The sequence below is a fragment of the Falco punctatus genome (assembly GCF_963210335.1).
Source record: "Falco punctatus genome assembly, chromosome: 7".
Lineage (NCBI taxonomy): Eukaryota > Metazoa > Chordata > Aves > Falconiformes > Falconidae > Falco > Falco punctatus.
The window spans coordinates 66,330,099-66,352,590 of NC_137587.1; the positions used below are offsets into that span (position 1 = coordinate 66,330,099).

At 40.7% G+C, this 22,492-nt stretch overlaps 1 protein-coding gene across 5 annotated transcripts in view; it reads right to left on the reverse strand.

Annotated features, from left to right (window-relative positions):
* The window catches only part of CERS3 (ceramide synthase 3), a 43,867-nt gene that overhangs the window by 19,006 nt on the left and 2,369 nt on the right, over positions 1 to 22,492 (reverse strand). For 2 of the 5 annotated variants that reach the window (XM_080397233.1, XM_080397236.1), the window contains exons 1-7: positions 15,205 to 21,371; positions 11,355 to 11,473; positions 7,552 to 7,609; positions 6,624 to 6,674; positions 4,877 to 5,381; positions 3,037 to 3,143; positions 1,458 to 1,614 (exon numbers count right to left, since the gene is read on the reverse strand). In XM_080397233.1, coding sequence (XP_080253359.1) covers positions 1,458 to 1,614; positions 3,037 to 3,143; positions 4,877 to 5,381; positions 6,624 to 6,674; positions 7,552 to 7,609; positions 11,355 to 11,473; positions 15,205 to 15,497 — 1,290 coding nt within the window. In that variant the 5' untranslated portion in view covers positions 15,498 to 21,371. Of the gene's footprint in view, positions 1 to 1,457; positions 1,615 to 3,036; positions 3,144 to 4,876; positions 5,382 to 6,623; positions 6,675 to 7,551; positions 7,610 to 11,354; positions 11,474 to 13,548; positions 13,667 to 15,204; positions 21,372 to 22,492 lie in introns of those variants that run through there. The other 3 variants (XM_080397237.1, XM_080397235.1, XM_080397234.1) reach the window with 3 other exon arrangements.

Genomic DNA, 22,492 nt, shown 5'->3' on the forward strand with positions numbered 1-22,492 from the left:
CTGTGCTCTCATAACCTCAAGCAATGTGGATGCAGAACTATGCCAAAGCTTTTCTGTTCCCCTGCTGCAAGGCAGAGGGATGTCCCTCTTGATTTCATCAGAAGAGTTGTGTGAGAACAGCAGAGACAAGGCCAAACTCAAAAAAGAAAACTACAAGTAACCACTTTGACGCTCAATAAGCCAGGCCAGAAATAATTTTGTAATTAATCTAACGGAGGTAACTGACATGCAAGAAATACAAGTTTTTCAATGTTTAAGGGAACATAGAAGCACGTTTTAGATCAGAATGCCACAAACCATTTTTTCTGCAGATTTGTCCCTTATGTACAGCTGTTTGCTGTCTAACAAGGGTTGAGTTTGTAACTGCAGTTTTCTTCTAGGAAAGATATTGGGTCTCTCTAAGATATCCAGCTGTCTATTTGCATAAGCTTTGAAGGAATCCAATAATCCAAAAATTATAGGATGGTTTCTGTTATCAAACCATAATTAAATACAGGTAGAAAGGAATATTTCTATTTCGTTGAGATGCTTCACAGCATTAACAGCCTCAGATAAAAGGACAGAGTCAGCTCAATTAAGTTTTTGCATCTTGACCTCAAAATAAATACCATTTTTCAATAGCACAACTTGTTTCACCTTAACTAGCAAAATATACCTGTCAATGCTCAGGCCAAATCTAGAGAGACATTCTCCAAAGTCCTTTTCTAAATGCTTTTTGCTGAATGTTTTATCTACACCACACTGCACACTTCATGACAAAAGACCTTGTGAAAATATTACCACTTCAGCCAAACACGACCTAAACGGCAGTTTTCTTTATAGCTTTTTCCCACATGAGTTTTCTCTACAAGGTAAAAGCAGATGATGGCAGCACCAGACTTACACTGTCTCGCTGTTTCAGTTGAACATGACAGTATTTCATTGTGTCATAATACAATTCCAGATCAGCTTCATATGGTTTTCTTAATCCAAAAAAACAGCGTTCAAGTATAGCTGAACTCACATCTAGACAACCCTGAAGAACTTTGGCTACAAGCTTTCTAGAGTATTTAAAGATCTCATCACTCACCTCTCCTCTCCTTTTTTGGTATGTGCCTACAAAGTCTAGTGAGAAAAGGCAGCTTTCACTCGAAACACAGGAATTTCTAGAGTTCCACACCATCTTAGGGCTTCAGTTTTTGGGACAGCTCATTTCTCATTTACCATCAAGCAAAACATCAGACACAGGCAAAAAAAAAAATGTTCTAGCTGAAGTTTTGATATTCTGACCTATGACCTTTGGCGTGACAACGACAGGTAGCAAGCACATTTAAACATCTCTATACTTTGTAGATCCCTATTGAAAATGCTGACATGAAAGTTCATGAAAACAATAAGCAAATCTAAGTAAATCTATCAAAGTTATTAGCATCTGTTTGATGCTTCACACATCTTCCTGCAGAAGCAAAATTGCTTACCTTTAAACAAATGAACCTTCTCAAAATCTTGAAAATTAAATAACCCCAATACAAATGTAAGCCTTGAAGGATCAACAGCTGCCCATTGAATAAAAAATATGCTATGACAGGAGTTGTGGAGTAGTATGTAGGCTGATACAGTGTGGCACGAAGAATCCTAAAAAAAATAAAGGTCACTGTAATGATGCAAGATTTCTACTCGATGCTATTTACAACTACTTCTAATTTCACATTCAAAATTTATTATTTTCACAAAACACTAAAAAGCTCTGCAAAGGTGACAGATTAAGACAAGTCTTGTCTTAACTAGAGATGCATCTCTATTGAAATTTAGACTTCAGATGAGAAATTTGAGTCTTGCATGAAAGTAATCTAAATAAGGTTAGAAAAAAATCCCATTTTTTCTCTGTGTGGTCTAGATACCATGCAACTCAGAGCTTGTCTATGTCATTTTTTTTTAATGCAAATTCTTTCTAATCTGAAATCCACACTCCAAAGAAAATCCTACAGGCTTTGCAACAGGGCTTTTTGTTAATTAACATATGTTTTGTTCATCTTCAGACTTCACTACTTTATATTATTTGGGGCTTTTTGAGTCCCTTTAATCTCATCATGTTTTGCTTCCAAGCTCAGGAACAAGAAACTCAATGAAGCAAAATGATTGGAGATCACTTGTATAGTTAATAAAAAAAATAACAATAAAGTAAAAGACATCAGCATTTCTGAAAGAAAATAGCACAGGAAATTAAACCCTTGTGTTGATCAATGTTCAGAACTATTCATTTAACCAGCCTGAGTCTCTAAGGGTTTGTCCACATGCAGGGAAGCGCATGAAGGCAAACTAGAGCAAGTCAACAAAACGGTGAATGTGAAACACATTAAACACTTTTAAAAAGCTAAACATATTAAGCATTAAGCACACTAAGCACCTGTGTGGATACTCCAAAGCAGATTAAATCTCAGCACTCCAAAATTATGCAATTAAACATTTCGGCTGACTGCATTGAATAATAAACATTAAATATATTACAATATATTTAGCAAATTATGATTTATTTGCAATGACTTCATAAATTAGTTGCTTTACCTTAACTTTTCTGAATGCTCTTCGTGTAAGAGAGTGAGGAGAAGCACTGCCCAAGAACTAAGTAGCAAAAAGAAGGCTCTACAAAAAATTAACTACCATCATATAGGAATTACCCTGTACTCTGTAGATAGAGCAGGAGGGATGGAATGAAAGGAAAAAATTTCTCCTAGTTATGTAGCTCAATCCCCTTAAAAATGCAGGACCTCATAGCATTTAACTACAACTGACAAAAGTAAGTTAAATAATACATAAATGCCTCTATGTTAGCATATTTTCAAGAAGCTCATTTAAAATTATTTTTACTTAAATTTTTGAAGAAAATGACAAGTTTTGTCAACTCTTCTCACTGGCCTTTAGTAGCCAACAATAAGTTCTGCTTCTGTTCTTTAAAGTACAATCCATTCCTTTCCTTTTCCCATCACAAGCAATACTAACCTCTCAAAGGAAATTGGAATGAAATAAAAGCCTGTGACTACATTAAATATCACTTACCAGAAGGGGAACAGGATGATTCTTGTGATGAAGAATGCGATAGAAAAGATGATAAAGAGCACATTGCAGGTTTTCTCCCAGTGAGCGTAATTAAACATTTTGGCTGCCTGCATTGAATAAAAAACATTAAATATATTACAAATATTCTCTGAAATAGAGTTCCCTTCTGCATTTGCATAAATAAAGACTCATCTTCCACCTACGCAGGAAGAAAATTTCCTCCCTGTTTGACAGGTAGAGCAATCATTTTACTGATACCTAATAAAGCAGTATCAAAACAGATTCTTTGTTTATATTTCTCCTTTCATCTTAAAGGACAGGACTCTGCATCAAAGGCCTAAAGAACAGCTCTCCAATCAAAATGTGTCATGAAAACACAAAGTGCTCTTGAAAACAGAGGTAATCCCTCATTCTTCTACCAGACTCAAAACGGGCTGAATCAAAGTGAAGCTGCTAGGCACACCTGCGCGCTCAGGAGCGGCGGTGACTCCTTATACACAGGCAGTCTGGTGCATGCATGTTACTGACCCTTCTCTGTGCCTAATTCAGCTTCTTTTTTCTCCTTTTTGAGCGGTGGATATCCTAGCATTGGTCTCTATCCCACTAATAAAGATTATAATTGCTGCTTCTCCCCTAGCTGAACATGCTTCATTTAGGAATCACCCTGGACACTGTTGAATGAAGCAGTTGTTCAACAGCAAACAAAGCTTCAGGTGCTGAGCCTGTTTTAAACAGCAGTTTGATGAACTTTGGGGGATTTTTTTTTTTGAGTGGCAGGGCTGGTTTAAGTTATTCTGGTACGCAATTTCAGCTTCCATCTGAGTGCTGCCCTACCGGTTGCCAGCTCAACTGATTGTAGTTGGACCGCCAATCAGTTCAGGGTTAAAAGTAACCCAGAAAAAAACCAACCCCGGGTGTAAACATTTAATCTGGACCATTCCCAACCGCATGACCCCACAACCAGTTGTTCCAGTACAACGGATAGAGTATCAAGAGCAGAAATAAACAGCGGCAGACAACAGCCTACAAGGGCTGCTCACTCTGGCACTACCACCGAAACAGGTGATGAAACTACACTCTCAATCTTGGTGTTAGAAACTCAGGATAACTACTGAAGGAAACACGGCATGTGTTTGTCTTCCCAGAAACCCAGGAGCAAGTCTCTATGACCACAGTACTGTGTGCAGAATAGGACATGTAATGTTAAACATTTCTAACCATTGATACTTAGTTCAGGGAAGGAATTTCCCCTTCAATCCAGGGGAAGAAACTTTTCTTCTGCCAGTAGATACCTGTGATATCATGTACAGGCACAGCTTGAGTGTCTCCAGCCAGAACTTTATAGCATAGATTTATCCCTTGGGTCAAACACAGGGGTGTGAATGCTGACAAAATTAAGCCAGTTTGGAGAAGTAGCCAAAATTCTGGCGGCTAAATTTGCTTGAGAATTGGTATCATGACAAGCTGTTCACAGGCTAGCCAACTTGGTCTAACTCTAACAGTGAAACAAGTATAATCCAGGGAGGCAGCTGTATTTCCAGTCCCCATTCTGCACTTGAAAACTTCTCTTCTGCCTTTTTCTCATAATGGATTCTGTAACAGAGCATCAGCTTATATTATCTAGAAGCATTTTTTTTTGTCTTAGAATTTATGAATCTGTGAAGTCCTGTTCTGTGGGGATAGGGAGGGATCGTATGAAACTTGTGGCAAAAAGATTAAAACATCACTGAACATAACCTGGGCAACAGTGAAAAAACCCACCCAGAACACCACACCAACCAAAACACCCAAGACAAAAAAAAAAAAAAAAAAAAAAAAAAAAAGTGAAGGGCAGGGTTACCTCAAGCCAGAAATCTGCAGTATCATGCACAAACATCACCAGTGTTCCAAGACGCACGTAATTGCCACACCAAGAGCCACTCATCAACCCAATGGCTGCCAAGTGATGAACGACATGAGCCAGAAAATCCTGTGGAGAGGGGAAAACAAAAACAATTCGGAAAAAAAAAAAAAAAAAAAGGTAGAGCCAAGCAAGTAGTATAGCCCTTGAGAGTCTCTGAATGCATGAAGTGACAAGCAAGAGTTGTCGCACACCGAGCTGCCCCGGCAGGCAGGAGCGTGGCTGCGGGGCGCGGTGCGGGTGTGCCAGGGACGGGCTCCTGCTGCCCTCGTGTGGCTGCACCAAATCGCTTCGGCACATCCCCCTCCGCCTCACCCAAGCCCAGGTTCTAGCACCAACCAGGACCACTTGCCTTCCTTTTGTTGTCAATCCCAAGCGTAAATAAGAGAGACCAGTAAAAACTAATCTCAGACATGTAGTACCAATATTGGGATGGCAGCAGAGTCTGGAATGAAGAAAAACACAGTTAATTCTTAGAATAGCAAAAAGTGAATGCCAACTAAAATTACTTCTTTTTTCCTTTCCTCACTTCTTTTGCTCCTCTGCTGAGTCTTGCTTAAGAAATTAAACTAAACTAAATCCCTGTTCTGGGCTTCATTAAGAAATATCCTCTGGGAGCCAAATACTCTAACCTTTACTCAGACTAAACTCCCAGTTTCTGCAGTTCCTCCCCCACCTCTGAATTTCAGCGTGCTTTTTTCCATGTTTTTGTCAGAGAACTACATGCAGACTACTTCTGCATTTAATTACAAACAACTGCAAATAAACGAAGTCCTCCATTTTGATGAACAATTAACATATCAAACATTCACACATTCCATGACTAAAATGTCAGCTATTTATGCTAACATCCTATGCATCTGCTTAGAGCTAGATGCTGAGCTTGGCTGCTCCCTTGGTTCAAATTGGTTTCCCAGCGGGCAGGCAGTAGGCTTGGTTATCAGGTCCCATGAATAAGAGGAGCAGGGAAAACCCAGCCAGGAGGCAGGATTCTTTTTATTCTTGGCCCCTGACTAGGGCAGGTATAAGAAGGCAGTGTGGTGGCCAAAGATTTATAAAAATAGGAGGGGAGGGGCATGTAAAAACCACTGGCAGGTGGGCAGGAGGCAGCTTGCTTGGCGTCATTTGTTATGGGACTGTTAGTAAACTATTTTAGGAAGAAACAAAAGCCTCGTGACCCTTGGTAACAACCAGAGTACTGAGCAGAGATCCCCAGAGCAGGGACTCGCATTATGCCAAACCAAACCGGTGCAGCTCTCCCTCCACCCGTGCCACCGAGCAATAGGGCCCAGCAGCACACAGCACTCGGGCTGCTCAGCACAACCCTCTGCATAATGCTGTTCTGCAGCGCCTCGTCATCGCATCAAGCATCGTCAGGCCTGCCACAACCTTCAGGGTTCTGCACTGAAACCTGTAACACAGATAGCATCTGCTGTGCGCAGGAGTAACCTGGGATAGGTGAGAATAATAGTGGTCTGGCTGGAGGGCTGAGTTGCAGCAGAGGCAGATCATGGAGAAGTCCTGCAGCTCAGCAGGAGGTACAGAAGAAGGGCAAGAGGCTTTGGTGCCACACCTCTCTAGGTGGTGCCTGTTGCTGGGAGGGAGAAGGGCTCCTACGGATTACCCCTTCCAATGGGGAAATACTCGGAATGCCCCAAGGGCAATGGCCCAGTGCCAAAAGGCTCACCTGAAATGGGTAGCCAACCCACGTCTGCCATATGTCGTAAAACCAAGGTTTCTGGGGAAGACAGATGATTCAGAGATTTAGCAGCTGAGCAACAGTAAGTCATCTTAACTCAAAATCTTCGATACTTAAAATTTCTCTAAGCGGACCAGGCTAAGAAGCTATAGGCTTGATCACTGTTCTCCACCAATTTCTAAAGGGATCTTACATCTCAGATTTATTATATTGGTCCCAGCTTTTTGGCTTCTTTTCAGGACACCTGAAACGTTCCAGTTCATCGTTTCATCATCCAAAGCAGTGGGTGTGTGTTTTATTACCACAATTACTCAAGATATGTTGCCACAGTGATTAGATTTTGCTGTGTTTACCAGCCACACACACCACTGGTTCATGATGATAAACAGTGTTTGGGGAGAAGAGCCAGATGAATGTAGACACGCTGAGAATTGTTCTGCTGCTCAGGAGAAGCATTAATGACACCCCAGGCAGTGTTCATATAGTTACAAACAGCACTCTCTCTGTTATTCCCAACTTCTGACTCAGCAGCAACACCTCAGTAAATAGCCATGAAATACACCATTGTTGTGGCCCCCAAAGTGCCGGCAGAAAAGGTTTATGGCCTCCTTTGAGAAAAAACATGGCTGTGTGATGCATTTGTAGGTGTTAACAAGGCATGCTGTAAAACCATCTGTGTGACTTCTTAAAACTTGCCCTAAAAATACTGATTACTCAAATTACCATAGAAGTTCAAAAGATAATTAAAAAATTAAGTAAAACCTCAGTGCATATCGCAGCCTATCATCTAGATTATGTAACATAAAAGATCTGAACTCAAAGAGCCACTGAAACCAGTGGTTTCAAGAAGATCTAGAAATCAGTCCTTATTTCGTTAAAAATATAAGAATATCAATCCTTCAAAGAATTAACTTACATCATACAGAAATATAAATCCAGCAATGGAGGATGTAAGATAGAATGAAAATCGCCAGCTGCAAAATTAAAATGAAACAATAAGAACAAAGCATGAATTTTTTTATAGCTTTTGTCCTGAGCCAGAATTACTGCAGATCATTGTATATCACAGGCAATCTTCACATAGATGTGCCTTCAAACTCTATGTTATGGGTTGATACATATTAACAATATCTGAATTTATTAATAATTAAATACTTAGGCTTTCAGTAATTGCTAAAGTAGTAGATTATTTTACATTTTCACAATACAGATATCTTGGTTGTGGTTACAGCAGTAATTTTCCAGCCAGGCATGAGCTGATCAAAAGAACAGTCACAGCAACCATAGTAAATACCCTAAAAATTAATGTTTGGTAACATCAACCTTTCCTGCTGTATCAGTTCCTCTACAATATTCACACTAGGCTAAGAACGTCGCTCAGTTCCCTGACTACAGAAGGTCTTTCAGCCACATGGCATATACTTCCCAATGTGATCAAACACTGTAAGCTCCAGCACAGACTTGTTTCAATTGCTGGGTAAATTTCTTTTGATATCTCTTAATACTTATTGTTGAAAACAGAGGAGACCTATGAAACTTTAACAACTACTGGATTAGTTGATGTCTTACTACAGAGATCTGAATTAACTATAAACCTCAATCTTTGACTAGGTTTGCCAGCATTTAGCCCAATCTAAGCTTTTTGCGTCTTAAAGGATAACCGTCAAGGCAGACAATATGGTCAGGTTTTCACCACCAACCTGGTAGGTCAGCAAAGGGAAAAAAGGTCTCGCGTATCTTTGTGAACTATGTTGTTGCTCATATATGTCAGAGCAGGATGCTGTGATTTGGAGCCAGCAGTCAGCGTTGTAATGACTCTGGAGCCTGTGTGGGAGGTATTGTCCCTGGGACTGGGTGCGGCTGGAGACTCAGCCAGAGATTTCCCACTCCCACCTCTACAGGTGGAAAGGAAGAAGTTTTCCATTGCTCTTCCCCTTGGCAGGAACAAGCCTGACCTTTCCCAGAGCAGCTCTTCAAGATCAGTAGCAAAACACTGTGAGACTTCACATGCTAAGAAAGGTCATGATCACAGGGACAGGCACATGGCCCCAAACCCAGTGAGAAAATTCTATAGAACAAGAGGCATCCCTGAGAACAGCAGCAGCCAGCCTCCCAGAAAACCTAAACTTGCTAAAAAGGAAGAGAGAGTGTCTCAAAAACCCGCACTATACTAATGGATTGAGAGATGTACAAAAGTGAGATTGTGGTCTCTGGCAGACATTAATGAAGTGCCATATAAGAGAAGATGATAAGAACCTGTCTGTAAAAGCAGCCCCTCCTCTCCAAGCCCTATGTTACTTGGAGGCTGATCTGCCATGTGAAAGAAGGAGATCTTCAAAGACTGAGCCAGTGTTTTACCAGAGTAACAAACAAACCAAAGATAAGGACATGGAATAGCAGAGGCTAGACAGGACAGTATGTCTCATGCCTGTGAAGGAAATCAAGAAAACAATTTTAAAATTGGCACTTGATACACAGTTAATAAACAATTGTTGTACTTTTCAACTTTAAAGCATCTTTCCTCAGGTGATTTGAAAATAACACTTTGGAACATCCACTGATTCAAAGGTATAAGGTGGAAACGAAGAAAGCAAATGGAAGGGGAGAGTGGAACCCACAAGTAACACCTGGCTCAGAGTTAAGCAAGAGATGGTAGGAAAAACACCAGCGCGGCATGGGACAGACTTTACACAGGGGCTGATTCTGCCCTCACGCCTCTTGTTTCAAGGAAGGGAGGTGTAAATAGTCCAGTGGATATAGTGGGACTGATTCTGTGTTGATTGAGAAGTGTAAGCAGTTTTCTGAATTGGATTCAAAGCACAGAGCACCTAATGACTGCTACTACTCCCCAGTCCTACAAATACACATTGAACACACCTGGCAATAAACACGCAGTGCTTCAGATGAACTCATTATATGTGCAAGACTGCCAGAGTACTACCTCATTCTGCATTTAGCCAAACTTCTTTATGAATTCAGCAAAAAAAACCTGAAGTAAACCTCATCCAAATTCACCAAATTTTACGCAAGTGCCTTTTAAGCTCTGAACCTGGTCACCAGGGAAAGCACTGAACAACAGCTATGCAAAGGGATTTTCTGATTTAACTTCAGGAGCCTTTTCTTTTTAGCTGAGTCTAACGCAGAGAATTTAGTAAGTGAAGTTAAAGGCTGGCAAGTCTTTTAAGGCAGGGAAGGTTTCATGCAAAGGGCTTTCCAAACCTCAGCGTTGCTTAATTGGGAACATTAATAGCTTAAGTATGGTTTAGGTCTGGCTCATCAGATTTCCTTGTGATTCAGAAAAGTGATCCTGGAGATTGCAGCCTTTCAGAAGTTTCATAATGTTCATAACACTGACTACTGGCATGGAATAACTCTCTTCCTCATCTTTTGCCTTGAGAATTATATCCAATTAAATTCACTGACAAAGAGCAGAGCAAGGTTCACAAAATTGCACAAGAGAAACCTGTTTGCTTCATTTTCACTCAAGCTGCCAAGCAAGTTTTAATTTCAGCCTTTAGCTGTGTATCACTAGAGATATGCATCCATGGCAGGCAGGTCTTCTATCAATAGCAGGAAATCTTATTGTCACTTGTAAAACAAAATTAACTGATCAACAGAACAACAGCAGAAATAAACCATCGATGCCGGTTTGCCAGGGAAGTTCACTCAACTCAGCCAGGCTTCAGAGAGACACATCTATGTCTATCAACTGGATTTATGCCCAACAGAAGACATCAAATCATCACATTTACTCACACTGAAAATAAGCTTGACAAAAATAATCCTGACAAAGTACTCAACTTTGAGCTTTGTAGCTGTACTTTTAACCCTCACTCCTTAAGCTAATCCACAAAAAAGAGGTTAAATATTATAATCATGTGAATTTTTGCCAATGTAAGTATGGTAGGCAAAATTCAAATACACAGGACATTAGGAAAATTGTTTACAATGGTACAGTTAATTTCAGTGTCCAGAAGGGATGAGCAAACCCATGCCTGTTTGGGGACTTTACAATTTGTAGGAGACTTTGGATAACACAGGAACAGTTAAATAGTAAAATGTTCAGGTATGGGAAAGTTCACGCACGTTTGTGAAAAATCAGATGCTTCAGAGCTTTTCCAGTTGTCAATCATATGCAAGAGGTTTCGAAACTTTTTACATATTCATTATTATCACTTGAAATCGCTCACTCTCATCAGCCTATTTGAGCTCATGTTTTGCACAGTGCCCCATGTTCAAGCTGTGACACCTATCATTTCGTTAAGAAGCCATGACTCCTGCTCTTGAACAGACTTCTTCACACACAATAGCATCCCAAATTGACAGCATGGATACATACATAAACAAAGTGAGTAAGCATTTTTGTTCCCCTGTGGTTATTGGCAGACTGAAAAATATTTTCCTGTTCTCTGAATGTTTTCATTAAGCACTATGTAACAGGATACTAAAAATAAGTCCATTATTACACAATGAAGAAAATTGTACAATATTTTTAAGGGTTCTTTTTCAAGAGAAACTGTTAACCTAATCTTTTAAAGTCACACCATTTTGAGAAATGCTACTAGGTCCTTTCAATTTGTGTACGCACAAACCAAAACCCTCATCAGACAGACCCAGCTTTCTGGAAATCAGTCCCCCTTCAAAGGCACCTAAGGACTTCAATAATTTTTTTTCAAAACAGTAAAACCCATAATAATCAAAAGTATTCTCTTTTCTTACAAAGCTTCCTGGAATTTCCGAAGCACTGTTGGGATCTCAAGGTTTCGCCGTCTCCTAAACCACTTTTCCACCAAACGTACAGTACAGTTGCACTTTTTGGCAAGGCCTTGAATCTCTGACTGCAAAAAATGGAACAGTGTTAGCAACGAGATGCAATCCAATGTCATTTTCATTTATTTTGCAGTTCACAGATCAGCTTCCCATTGTTGCAAGGTCCAAGGTCCTCATTTAAAAATATTATTAATATTAGCTATCTAGGGGGGTTTACCTTGCAGGCTTCCTCGTTTAATTTCTGACTGACACTCACAGAAACCCTGGGTTTTCAAGTCACTAAATTTATATAAATAACGCTGGCGTGAAACTAGCACGGTTTGAGGATCTGCGTACTTGTCCATCTACTCTGCTGGCTTCAGATAGTTTCAAAGACACAACTCTACTGCTAAGAAAGAGGGTTGGAGGGGCAAGTGCCATGTACCAATACACATAGACACTGTATCTAATACTTCACCTAATTATTCGTCTACATTTAAATGAGTCTCCCAGGCTAGACAAGGGCCTGGAATTAAGGTGACCTGAGCTCTAGTCTCAAATCCAATGTACTTCTGTGGTACAGGGCAAGTCAACTAATCTTACTGAGCAAAATCCAGACTGCCTCCTTTTGACACCTGAAAATAAATCAGGGCTAGAGCACTGCCTGGATATGCATCTAGCCCTTCAAATGCGACAGTCAGGTGTCTCTGCTTTGTGTGTGCTCTGACCTCTGACAGCAAAGCGGTTCTGTCATGCAGCCACTCATGTGCCAAGCACAAGGCAGGGGACTCCTGCATTTCTGGGTGCTCAGCGCTCCAGGTGCAGCAGCCTGTAGGCTTCCTCCCTCTCCTCCATCCCCAAGTGTGGAAGGTGCGGGCTGACCTCCACTGGGGCTGCTGCAGGAACAGAGGTAGTGTTTGACTCATCCCTGGAGAAGTTCTTTCCCTTCGAGGCTAGCATGCAAATAGTGGTTAGCAGCAGCGTGGCCTCCACCAAGGTAAATTCAGTTCAGTTTGTCTCATACCCTCAGAGAAAGCTCGGGTATGTGAGCAAAGGCACCTCAGCTGCTGGGGAGGGCAGGGTGCAAGCAGCCTCTGTGTTCAGCCTATCCTTCTGGCTGGGGAGCTCTCTACTTGCCATGCAGGAATGCTGATTATTTTTTTTTTTGACAGACAATGGAGCCTAGATGCCCTCAGTCCCCAGCCAGGCCTCTGCATGCTTTCTCAGACACACCGGTTCCCAGGCTGGACACCTAAAGGAGGCAGCCTGAATCTTTCCGATGTACTGATGAGTATAAAAATGCTGGGCTTCCTTTCCCAGATTAATTGTCAAACTGTACTCATGCAGAAGGAAGATACGAACAGAGATCGGGATACTTGCCCAGGTAGAGAAGAGCTCGTATGTGAACACGAATACATCTATTCCTGATGATATCAGGCAAAAGACACAGTAAGAGAATAGCAGAGTTAGGGATAGAAAGCAAAGTTCCACGTATCAATAATTATCAAAATCCCTCATTACTAGAAAGCACATATTTCTTCTCAGAAACAGCGTAGGAACATTGCAATTGTTTGGTAACTGTAGTTAGGTAAGTGAGCTTTCTGAAGCTGCATTCACAGCAAAGTACCTGTTTCCCACCAACAAGGCAAGCTGCCTCATTTTTTGAGATGGTAAACACGGGCTATTATTTTTTTCTTGTTCAACTTTAAAACCAAAAAACAAGGTAATAGGAAGATCGCTTTTCTTTCTCACACAAGCCTGGATTAAGAACAGAGCAACATAACAGAACAAAGGGCTTCCATGCCAGCGTTACAATATTATTGCTTGCAATAAATATGATATCACTTTCTAACAACAGATGTCAGCTAGCTGATGTTTTCTCCAGGCACAATGAGTTAAGGATGGAACACTGATCTTCACTGGAAATATTAACAACAGTCTAGCCTAGACCAGCATGCCAGAAAATTAAACATCTTAAACATATTTTCTGTTTTGGAAGCCATATACTCTTGTCAGCAGAACAGCAACAAAACCCCAAATAAATTAACTCATCTGTCAATCAGCTGGCACTTGTCCCATGATGTCATTGCTGATAGCTGATTGAAACAGTAAGACTTGGGATTTTCCAAAACCAAAACTAGTTTAAATGAATGAGAATCCTTACTTGGGATGGATGTTTCGAGCACTCCCGGAAATAACTCTCTAAAACAGGATTAGGCTGTGGCTTCACACGTCTTACATTCTTTATACCTAAGGCTTTTGCTAGAGGTCTAGCAACATATCTGAAAAGACATACCATGAAAAACTTTTAAAATACAACAGTTACATGACCTTAGCTATTCTCAAGCCAGGATTTGAAGAAAATAAATCTGAAGCAATTTAATCTGCCATGGGATATGACAGTGCACTGTGAGACAGAGAAATCTCCCCCTAGCTAATCCTAGAAAGAACCATAGAATATTAGTGGTTTTGCAAAAAAGCAGACCCAAGCACTCAAGTTTATGGTCATGAAATCCTATAAAACTAAAGGAAAGGTGCTGATTTTTGCATCCTTACGTTTTTCAGAGTTAAAGGAGAGTGAAACAAGTACAGATGCTCTCTTCATGTGAGCCGAAAGATTTCTAGTGGGATACTTTCTCCTAGTGACAGATAGTCACTTAGCACAGGGCTACCACCACCATTCAGTTTGCAGCCTCTACCTTGTGGCGCACAACAACTCCCACAGAGAAAGAAGCAGAACATAACGAATATGTTGCAGAACATAACGAATGTTTAGCTCTTCTACTTGGGCAGGCTTTTCTGAAAAAGCCCCTCTCACTCCTGCTGATATCAGTAATTGATTCTCTATTACTCATAGCAGCGGTCAGTTTTCCTCGTTCATGGGCAGATTCATTGCAGGCCAGATGTGCGGGCTAATTATTCACACAAGCAATTTCCAATAGCAGCACAGTGAGACACAGCTGGGCAAGCATTTACTCAGGAGACACTGTGAATGGTTATAAACATATGATCCAAATTACTTTTGATCTTTAACATGAATGATCTTATCTGGTTCTGTTTTAAGTCTGTCCAACTTATGACATTCCAAATTTCCTCATTCTGTCCTGAAATAATTATAAAAAACTACTAATCACATTCTTTAGAGGAAAAAAAAAAAGAAGTCAAGCAAAAAAGGCACAAATAAATAAATCAAAGGACTGCAAATCTTGATATATTTGTGGCTTTCTTCTGCGGAGCCAACCTCTGCCTGTCCCATAAGATTCCAGCTGCAGAAGCAATCCATCTTTCAGTGCCAAAGTGAGAATGAAAAGGAATCAGAGTTACTAGATCTGCATAAAAAGTTCACACGAAACTGAGGTCCCTCCAGTCTGCCTAGTTTTGCTACAGCTACACACCTAGGATTTATCAGCCTCATACACATGTGCCAGTGGAGGACCAAACAAAAGGAGGGGTTTGGTTTGGAGGACAAATGCCTCTACCCTTCCACCAAAGGAGAAAAAGCAAAAAGGAAACACAAATGGTTTTGTATTAATTGTATCTCCAGCAAAGGGAGATAGAATTATCCAAATGCTGTTCTAGAAAAGCTAGATTAAAATATTTTCTTTCTAGATCAGACCACAGCCACGTACTACTAATAATGAAAATATTTCCCAATTTTTTTCACCTGCCATATTATCTGCACTAGATCTTTCTAGCAAACCATTAAGTAATCCTCCTTTATAATACATAAGAACATTGATCTAAAGATAGCTTATTTTTCAAAAACTTTTAGCATTAATGAGGATTAACGTTAGCATAAAATTGCATTTATGTTTCTTACCTTTCACTTAAGAATCGGATAATCAGCAGTACAAAAGCATATGGTATTGTGGCATATAATTGATGTGGTTTTGGAAAGACAAGTCCATCACGGTCTACAAAATGTGCCCAGGTGACATTAACAGGCATCCAGATATTCTCCCACCAGAACCAGCTGTTGAGCGTCTGTAATATGTGCGCCATGCTGAGCAAATAGAGATAAATAAAAATTATTTCTGACACGTTAAAAAGAAAACGCATGGAATAAACCAGTGAACACTTGTGTGGAACAGAGGTTCCCAAGTGGCCGGACATTTCCTAAAGATAAGGTACAAGCAGAGGCTCAGGTCCCACAAGAACAAGCAAGGGCTACAAAGATGATGAGGAGACTAGAGCATCGCCCATATCATGAAAGGCTGGGAGCACTGGGCCTGTTCAGCCTGGGGAAGAGAAGACTGAGAAGGATTTTATCAATGTCTACAAATATCTTCAGAGTGAGCGTCAAGAGGATAGGGCCAGGCTCTTTTCAGTGGTGCCAGGCAACAGGACCAGGGGCAACAGGCACAAACTGAAACACAAGAAGTTCCTTCTGAATATGAGGAAAAACTTTGCTTTGAGGGTGACGGAGCATTGGGACAGGCTGCCCAGAGAGGCTGTGGAGACTCCTTCCCTGGAGACATTCCGAACGCACCTGGACGTGACTCTGTGCAACCTGCTCCAGGGGAACCTGCTGTAGCAGGCGTGGGACTGGATGATCTCCAGAAGGCCCTTCCAGCACTGACCATTCTGTTATTCTGTCCTGGCCTTCATGAGTTGCACTGGTATTGTGGGTTCAACAGAAGCACTCCACAGAGAACCTGCAGGCACTGTAGAGATGCTCAGGTGTCCCCACACTAAAATCAGCAAAGACAGTTTTCTCAGGGAATGAAAAAAAAAAAAAAGGATGTGGGGGAGCAGGTGGTACTTACAGGAAGCTGAAAACCTCTTGGTTTAGAGCACTGCAGGTGGGATTATGATCCAGCAGAAGATAAAATAATGAGCTACATTTTGAGCTGGCATAAACCAATGCAGGACCTTTGAAATCTGCAGCAGGGGGAGGTAATCTGCTGTCTCTTTTCAGTCATTTACACTAGACTGCTCAGTACCCAGTCAAATCTTTTGCAACGATCATTTACAATCTACCATACTGATACAAAAAAGATACTGAAAAGAACTGATCTTCCCTAGGCTGCTTTCATAAATTAAATATAAGTTGGTGGAAGAGCAGAAAAGAAACGAGGAAGTCCAGGGGGTGACTTGGTCCTGTAATAATGAAGACATTTTGCTGGTGAATTACTGCTGTTTAATATGCTAATAGCAATATATACCTTGATCCTGATTTTGCAAACACCTCTGGATAGGACCAAGTATAAAAATCATGCACAATGCACAGAAAGCATTTTTTGGGGTTCACACAAAACACTGTGATTTAACTGTGGCCAAATCCTAGATCAGAACAAAATGTCTAAAATTAGTCCTTGAAGGAAAAAAAAAATAATCTCACTTACACAAAAACATTTCACTCATGTAAAAGTCTCATTTTTAACCTTTCCATTCTACATTATATATATGGAAATTTCTGTTATCCCTCATTTAGTTGTAAGGGACTTTGCAGTACAAACATGTTATATATCCTATACAACTATTTTTATTCTATTTTTTAATATAAGTTACTAAAATGTTTTCCATAAGGCTGAAATAAGTAATTTTTCTAAAATTTCTAGGAATAATAAATTTAAATAACTTTTTCCATACTAAAATTTCCTGTAAACCAGGAAGAAATACAAGGAAATAGCTGATTTCACTGAACTGTAGTTTCAATGAAGAAACCGTTGAGCTGGGAGAATTTCAGCCAAGCCTCCTCATAGCGTTAGATGTCCCACTGGAAGATCTCACAGCGATACATTCGTACAGGATCAAGTGATAAGATCAAATCATGCTGAGGACAAACAGTAGTTCAGACCCTTTCATGTTCCTCCATATTTGAGCAGGGGCCACACGTACTTTCGACCCATGCTGGATCAGGACACGGTGCTTACTGCACTCAAGCCGGCTTTCCAGATTCGGACTTGGCTGGCTCTGAAGCCCACTTTAATCAACAGCTAAACGAACTCTCGCTGTGATCCACACTGGGCTCTTTCCACCAAGCTGAAGCCTTGCAGCAGGCTCATGAAACAGTGACTCGTATCCATCAAACAGTGCTGGGTTAACAGACACTGTGAATCTATTTACTGGCCTAGCACAGTAGTCAGTATTGAAATATTAATAACCTAGCCATTTAATCTTTTTAAATGCCAAAAGGGGACAGTAAAAACCTACTGAATGAATTGTGTGTGTATAGGCAAATGCAAAAATAGAGGGGGAAATCACAATTGTTCCAGCACTGAGGGTTTATATGCCAAGTTTCAGCCTAGAGCAATTTTTTACTGCTGAATTATAAACTCCTGGAAGTAGGGATTTATAATGGGGCTGCTAACAGACCCTTAACTACAGCTAGCAGGCGCCATGATAATGAAGCAGGGCTTTGAAACATGACATTTTAGGTCAGACTGAAAGACTCGCAGACAAACTGCCCTCGAAGACCAGGGGCGAGACTCATTACAGAGTTCTGCTTCCTAGTATATCTGTATTTTTAAACTGGACTGTGCGTTGCAAACTATCACAAACTGTAACTGTAATAAAAACAGGCCAGTCTATTATAACACAGCAGAAAGCACTAACTGGATTACAGGGAGATAGGTCATGACTGAGTGTGCACCGAAAACACTTAAAGCCTAGAAAAACCCAGTAGTCTACATTATCATACTGGATTCTTGGGATCCCACAAGTTCAGGCTTTCCTTCCACACGTGGATGCTTTACTGTATGACTACCTTTTCAGGTCTTAAACTAGTTAATACATCCCTACTAAACTAAGCTCATATGCACATGCTTAATCTTAAATTTTAAGGGAATTCTGGGATTTGGTGCCACAGATTTCAGTAGAAATCCTTCCAAAACCACACCAAAAACTCATAGGAAGATGGGTTCTCTGAAACTTCTGTAATCCCCATATCTGTACCAGGTCTTGCCTGGCACACAGGGGATTAGATCAACCCAGATGAACATTGTCCAAGTAATTCTTGGAAAACTGTTGATGATGCTCCACAGCTGTTTGCAGCCTATTCTTATGTTTCATTACCCTTAAAGTGGACGTTCACCCTACATCCAACTATTTTCACCACAGCAAATCAGGCCATTCCCCAGGCAGCCTTGGAGATTTCGATCTTAATAATAGCAGCTGTTTAAGTAGTTGGGCTGTTTTCCTGCCTCCCTTCATCTTCAATTCTCATCATGAGATTTCCTGGAGTACCTGGAACGTGAGAAAGTCCTTCCAAGCACACCTAAGCATTTTAGTTTCTTTTTCTGCCCTCTTGCTCTTAAATGGCTGACAGTTGTGGCTGTGTGATTAAGTAGTTTTATCCCCCCTTCAATCATGGAGATCCTGAAACATATAGGAACTCCATAAATACCATATTGTCACATACATTATATACAAGCATGGTTCTCTTCTCCTGTACTACAAACAAGCTGTGGCCCTTTCAGCTTGCTGAGAAATATCCCATGAAACTCACACGTATTTTGTTTTCTGTATGATAAGGAAGCTGATACCTGACAGAAATCTCCATCTCAGGAAGCACCACTCAAGGCAAATTAACTGGGAATAGCTCAGTGCTGGATTTATCATCCCCTTCTCCACAAATACATACTTGCTACTTCCTAGAAACCTTAATTAAAATTAGTATTGGAACTCAATTACACTTTTAAAGATACATGCATTATCCCATCCCCTCTGTCAAAAAGGTTATTTCAATGCTCCTACAGCATCACCAATACTAATAATCCAGCTCTATGGTTTACTCACCATATCTACAGCAACCACAGTCCTGAATGCTTACCCTCATTATCAGCCTTCTCCACATGATGACTTGACCACTTCATTCTAAATTATTTACATTGAATCCTTTTGACCCTGAACAATGTTTGTGCAAATTGTGAAAGAAGAGGCGAGAGGATGGAGAAAAGGAGACAGACAGAAAGCACAAAGGTCATTTGTCTCCAGCAAGCTTTGTCTGTTAGAAAAAAACCATACCTGCCATTTGCCAATCTCTCCTCCTTCCGATTACCAACAGCCTGGGACAACTGTGGCAGAGCAACTTCTCAGAACCCTTCATCCCGCATCTGTGTCAATTCACCAGGCAGAGATTGAATGGCCAGAGAGCAAACTCTGCTTTCAGATCACATCAGGTTAAAGGCACGTTGCCAGTGCCATAGGGGAGAAAATGTTCCTATTATTGTTTGCATACCACTTTTTCTGGAGAAAGGGGTTTGTTCCCACTAGGGCTATTGTTCCGGCATATTACGTGTAGACCAACCTTGAGTGCTTGCACATATTTTAACTGATGTTGTCTATACTGTTTAGTTTGGGGTTTAACACAAAGATTTTTGGCAGCTTGTTAAATCCTAACAGGTTAGGAAGGCCAGTAACCCTTCGGCCATACAATCTTACACTGGGAACACCTCTTCCAAGTGCCCATAGTGTGAGTGGAGAAAGGGAAGGCATCCACCACATGTTCTCTTGTAGAGGGGACTAACAAATAGGTAGAAGTCTTTCAGCTGTCCCTTCTGCCACCCAGGGACTATGAGCAGTGATGGTGAGGTAGACAGGCATTTCCTCATACGGTGCCTGAAATCTGGGCGGGAAACAGGAGAGCCAGCTTCTTATCACTTGGGTGAGTGGAGTGTTTTGCAACAGGCTCATTTTATGCTGCAGAGAACTCCACCTCTGAGAAGTGCTATGACTGCAGTCCTTGGGACCCAGGTTCATTTCCCTAGTACATCAGCTGAAAACTAGAGGACACTTAGTTTTGTCAGGAGTTTGTTACCATACAAAGGGACAAGTTCCAGTATAACCACAAGTGGTGGCAACCAGTTCCAGCGCTGGGATCAGGCTGTAGATACTGCATTTCAAAGGCGGCTGATCTTTTTAGTTTGCATGAACTGTCACAAGTTGTTATTCTCCCCTCACACACACTGTTTCCAAAGAATTGGCAGTGGATGCAAAGGCCCAGCTTGTCCTGATTTGGGACCAGCTCTAACAAGAAACTTGAAAGTCTACCCAGCCTGAACCTCCTATTGCTACGAGTGCTGAGCTCAGAACTTTTTCCTTCTTACAGCTTGTAACAGCACTAAGCAAGGAGGAGTGAGAAATGCCAACAGTTGAGTGACCCACATCTGCCCAACCTAGAGGGGAAAAAACCCCTGCTTCTTCCCAGATTCCTATCCATACACTAGCACCACCAATATTATTTTCATTGACAAAACTGGGATCATTGCCCTTGCTCTAGAAGGGCCTAAAAGTCAGTCTAACAATAAAATAAAGATATTTTAGAAAACGGGAAAGTTCCCCTGCTTCTTGAAAATTAAATACTCCAAGTAAAGAAATCTAATCAATTGCTAAGGAAGGATCTCCTCTGTAGCCTAATCTAGTTTTATACGGGCTAGTGCAAAACAGGAAAATCAGGAATGATTACCTCAGGTACTGCATCCTTTATAATTAAAGGTAAGCCTACACAGCTGGGAAGTACCAGCGTGAAGTTTCTTTCAAAGCCCTGCTCCTTGGATCCTTGATTCATTAGATAAATAAAATAAAATAAAATAAAAATCACATTTTTAATACTGTTAAGCCAAAAAGGCCAAATTTTGGTTTGACAAAAGCTACGTGGCTACATTTTGAAAAACAAATTCAGGAGCTGCTTTGAAGTGGAATTTCTGGCTGCTGCAGTCTGGGGAATGAATAAAACAACAGAGCCAAAGCTTTGATTGTGCTCTCTGCACAAAAGCTCTTGCTTGCAAAAATCACATTTCCAAAATGAGAACTAAGAGAAGGTGATATCCAGGTTTGAAGGGTGTGTTAGGAGTATTTCCTATCCTTATGTACTGAATAAGTTAGAAAATCCAGTGGATCACTAACACAAACATGTAAGTGAAAGAAGCCTTAATTTCTCTAAGCATCTTATTAGACTGTCTACTCAGTGTGACTTCAGAGGTGTAACGTGGGAAGAATGAAATCAGCAAAGAGCAAGAATAAGTTAATTCTCCCATTTCTCTCACCATTAATTCTCCCATTTCTCTCACCATTTGGTAGAACTGGTAAAACTGGTACAATGACTATTGAGAAGAATCAAGGTATCAAGAGAGATAGCAAAGCTGTTCCAGGCTGTTCATCAACATTAGACCACAGTGGTTTAAAAGAGTAAAGGAAGAACAGATCCACCACCACCAGGTTTTGTTCTTGTTTTTGCTTAAGACTAAGCAACACATGCAACAGTTAACACAGAAGTTTCAGCAGATTTGTGTTCTGCTAAGAACAGATAGCACATTGTTTAAAGAATCCAAACTGCAATCACCACCACGAAACAGGTAAAAAAATACAGGACCTACACTTTTAGCGACAAAGTTATGCAGTCTTTTTCCTACTGAGGATAGCAGAAGCACTAGGTAAGAGACACCGTTAAAAAAAAATATAATATCCCAATACTACAGAAAAGTGAGTTTAATAAAATCCCCCAAAGCCCACATGTACAAACCCTAACTTGTTAATGGGTTAGTATTCGTGCAAGTGTTGACAGTTGATACTGTGCCATACAGACTTCCAAATGTATAACAGCTGCTTTATACATCTTCTGGACATACTTGCAACTTGCAAGTTTGAGAAATCACAGGATGTTACACCAGATTACCTTCTCCGCTGATAATTTTTAATGCTAAAATTTTTTTTAGTCCTTAAGGCAGTAAGGGCAACCCTGACCACTGTTTTCTTGCACACAAACTCATTCATTCAGGCATCAGTTGTTTGTTGCAGGTATCTGCAGTTGGAGACATTGCTTGTTCCTGCTTCTTGGCACTGCTTTCTCCATTTAATCAAGCAGTGTTTCACGCCCAATTGGTATGAAGGATTTAAACTATGTTTTGCGGGGGAAAGAACTGGATGAAGGACATTGGATTGATGCTGCCATCTCTTTGTATCTTGTCTTTACTCATCTTGTTTGTGAGAATATGATTCCAGCTAAATTCCACATAACCTAAGCCACAGTGTGAATGACATCTTACCAAGCCTACACATATAACCAGTGGCAGCACAGAATAAAAGAGCTGTTGGACTTAAGAGGCTCTTATGATGAAACACTGAAATACTCCACACACATAAAAAAGCTGAATTAAGATTGCTAT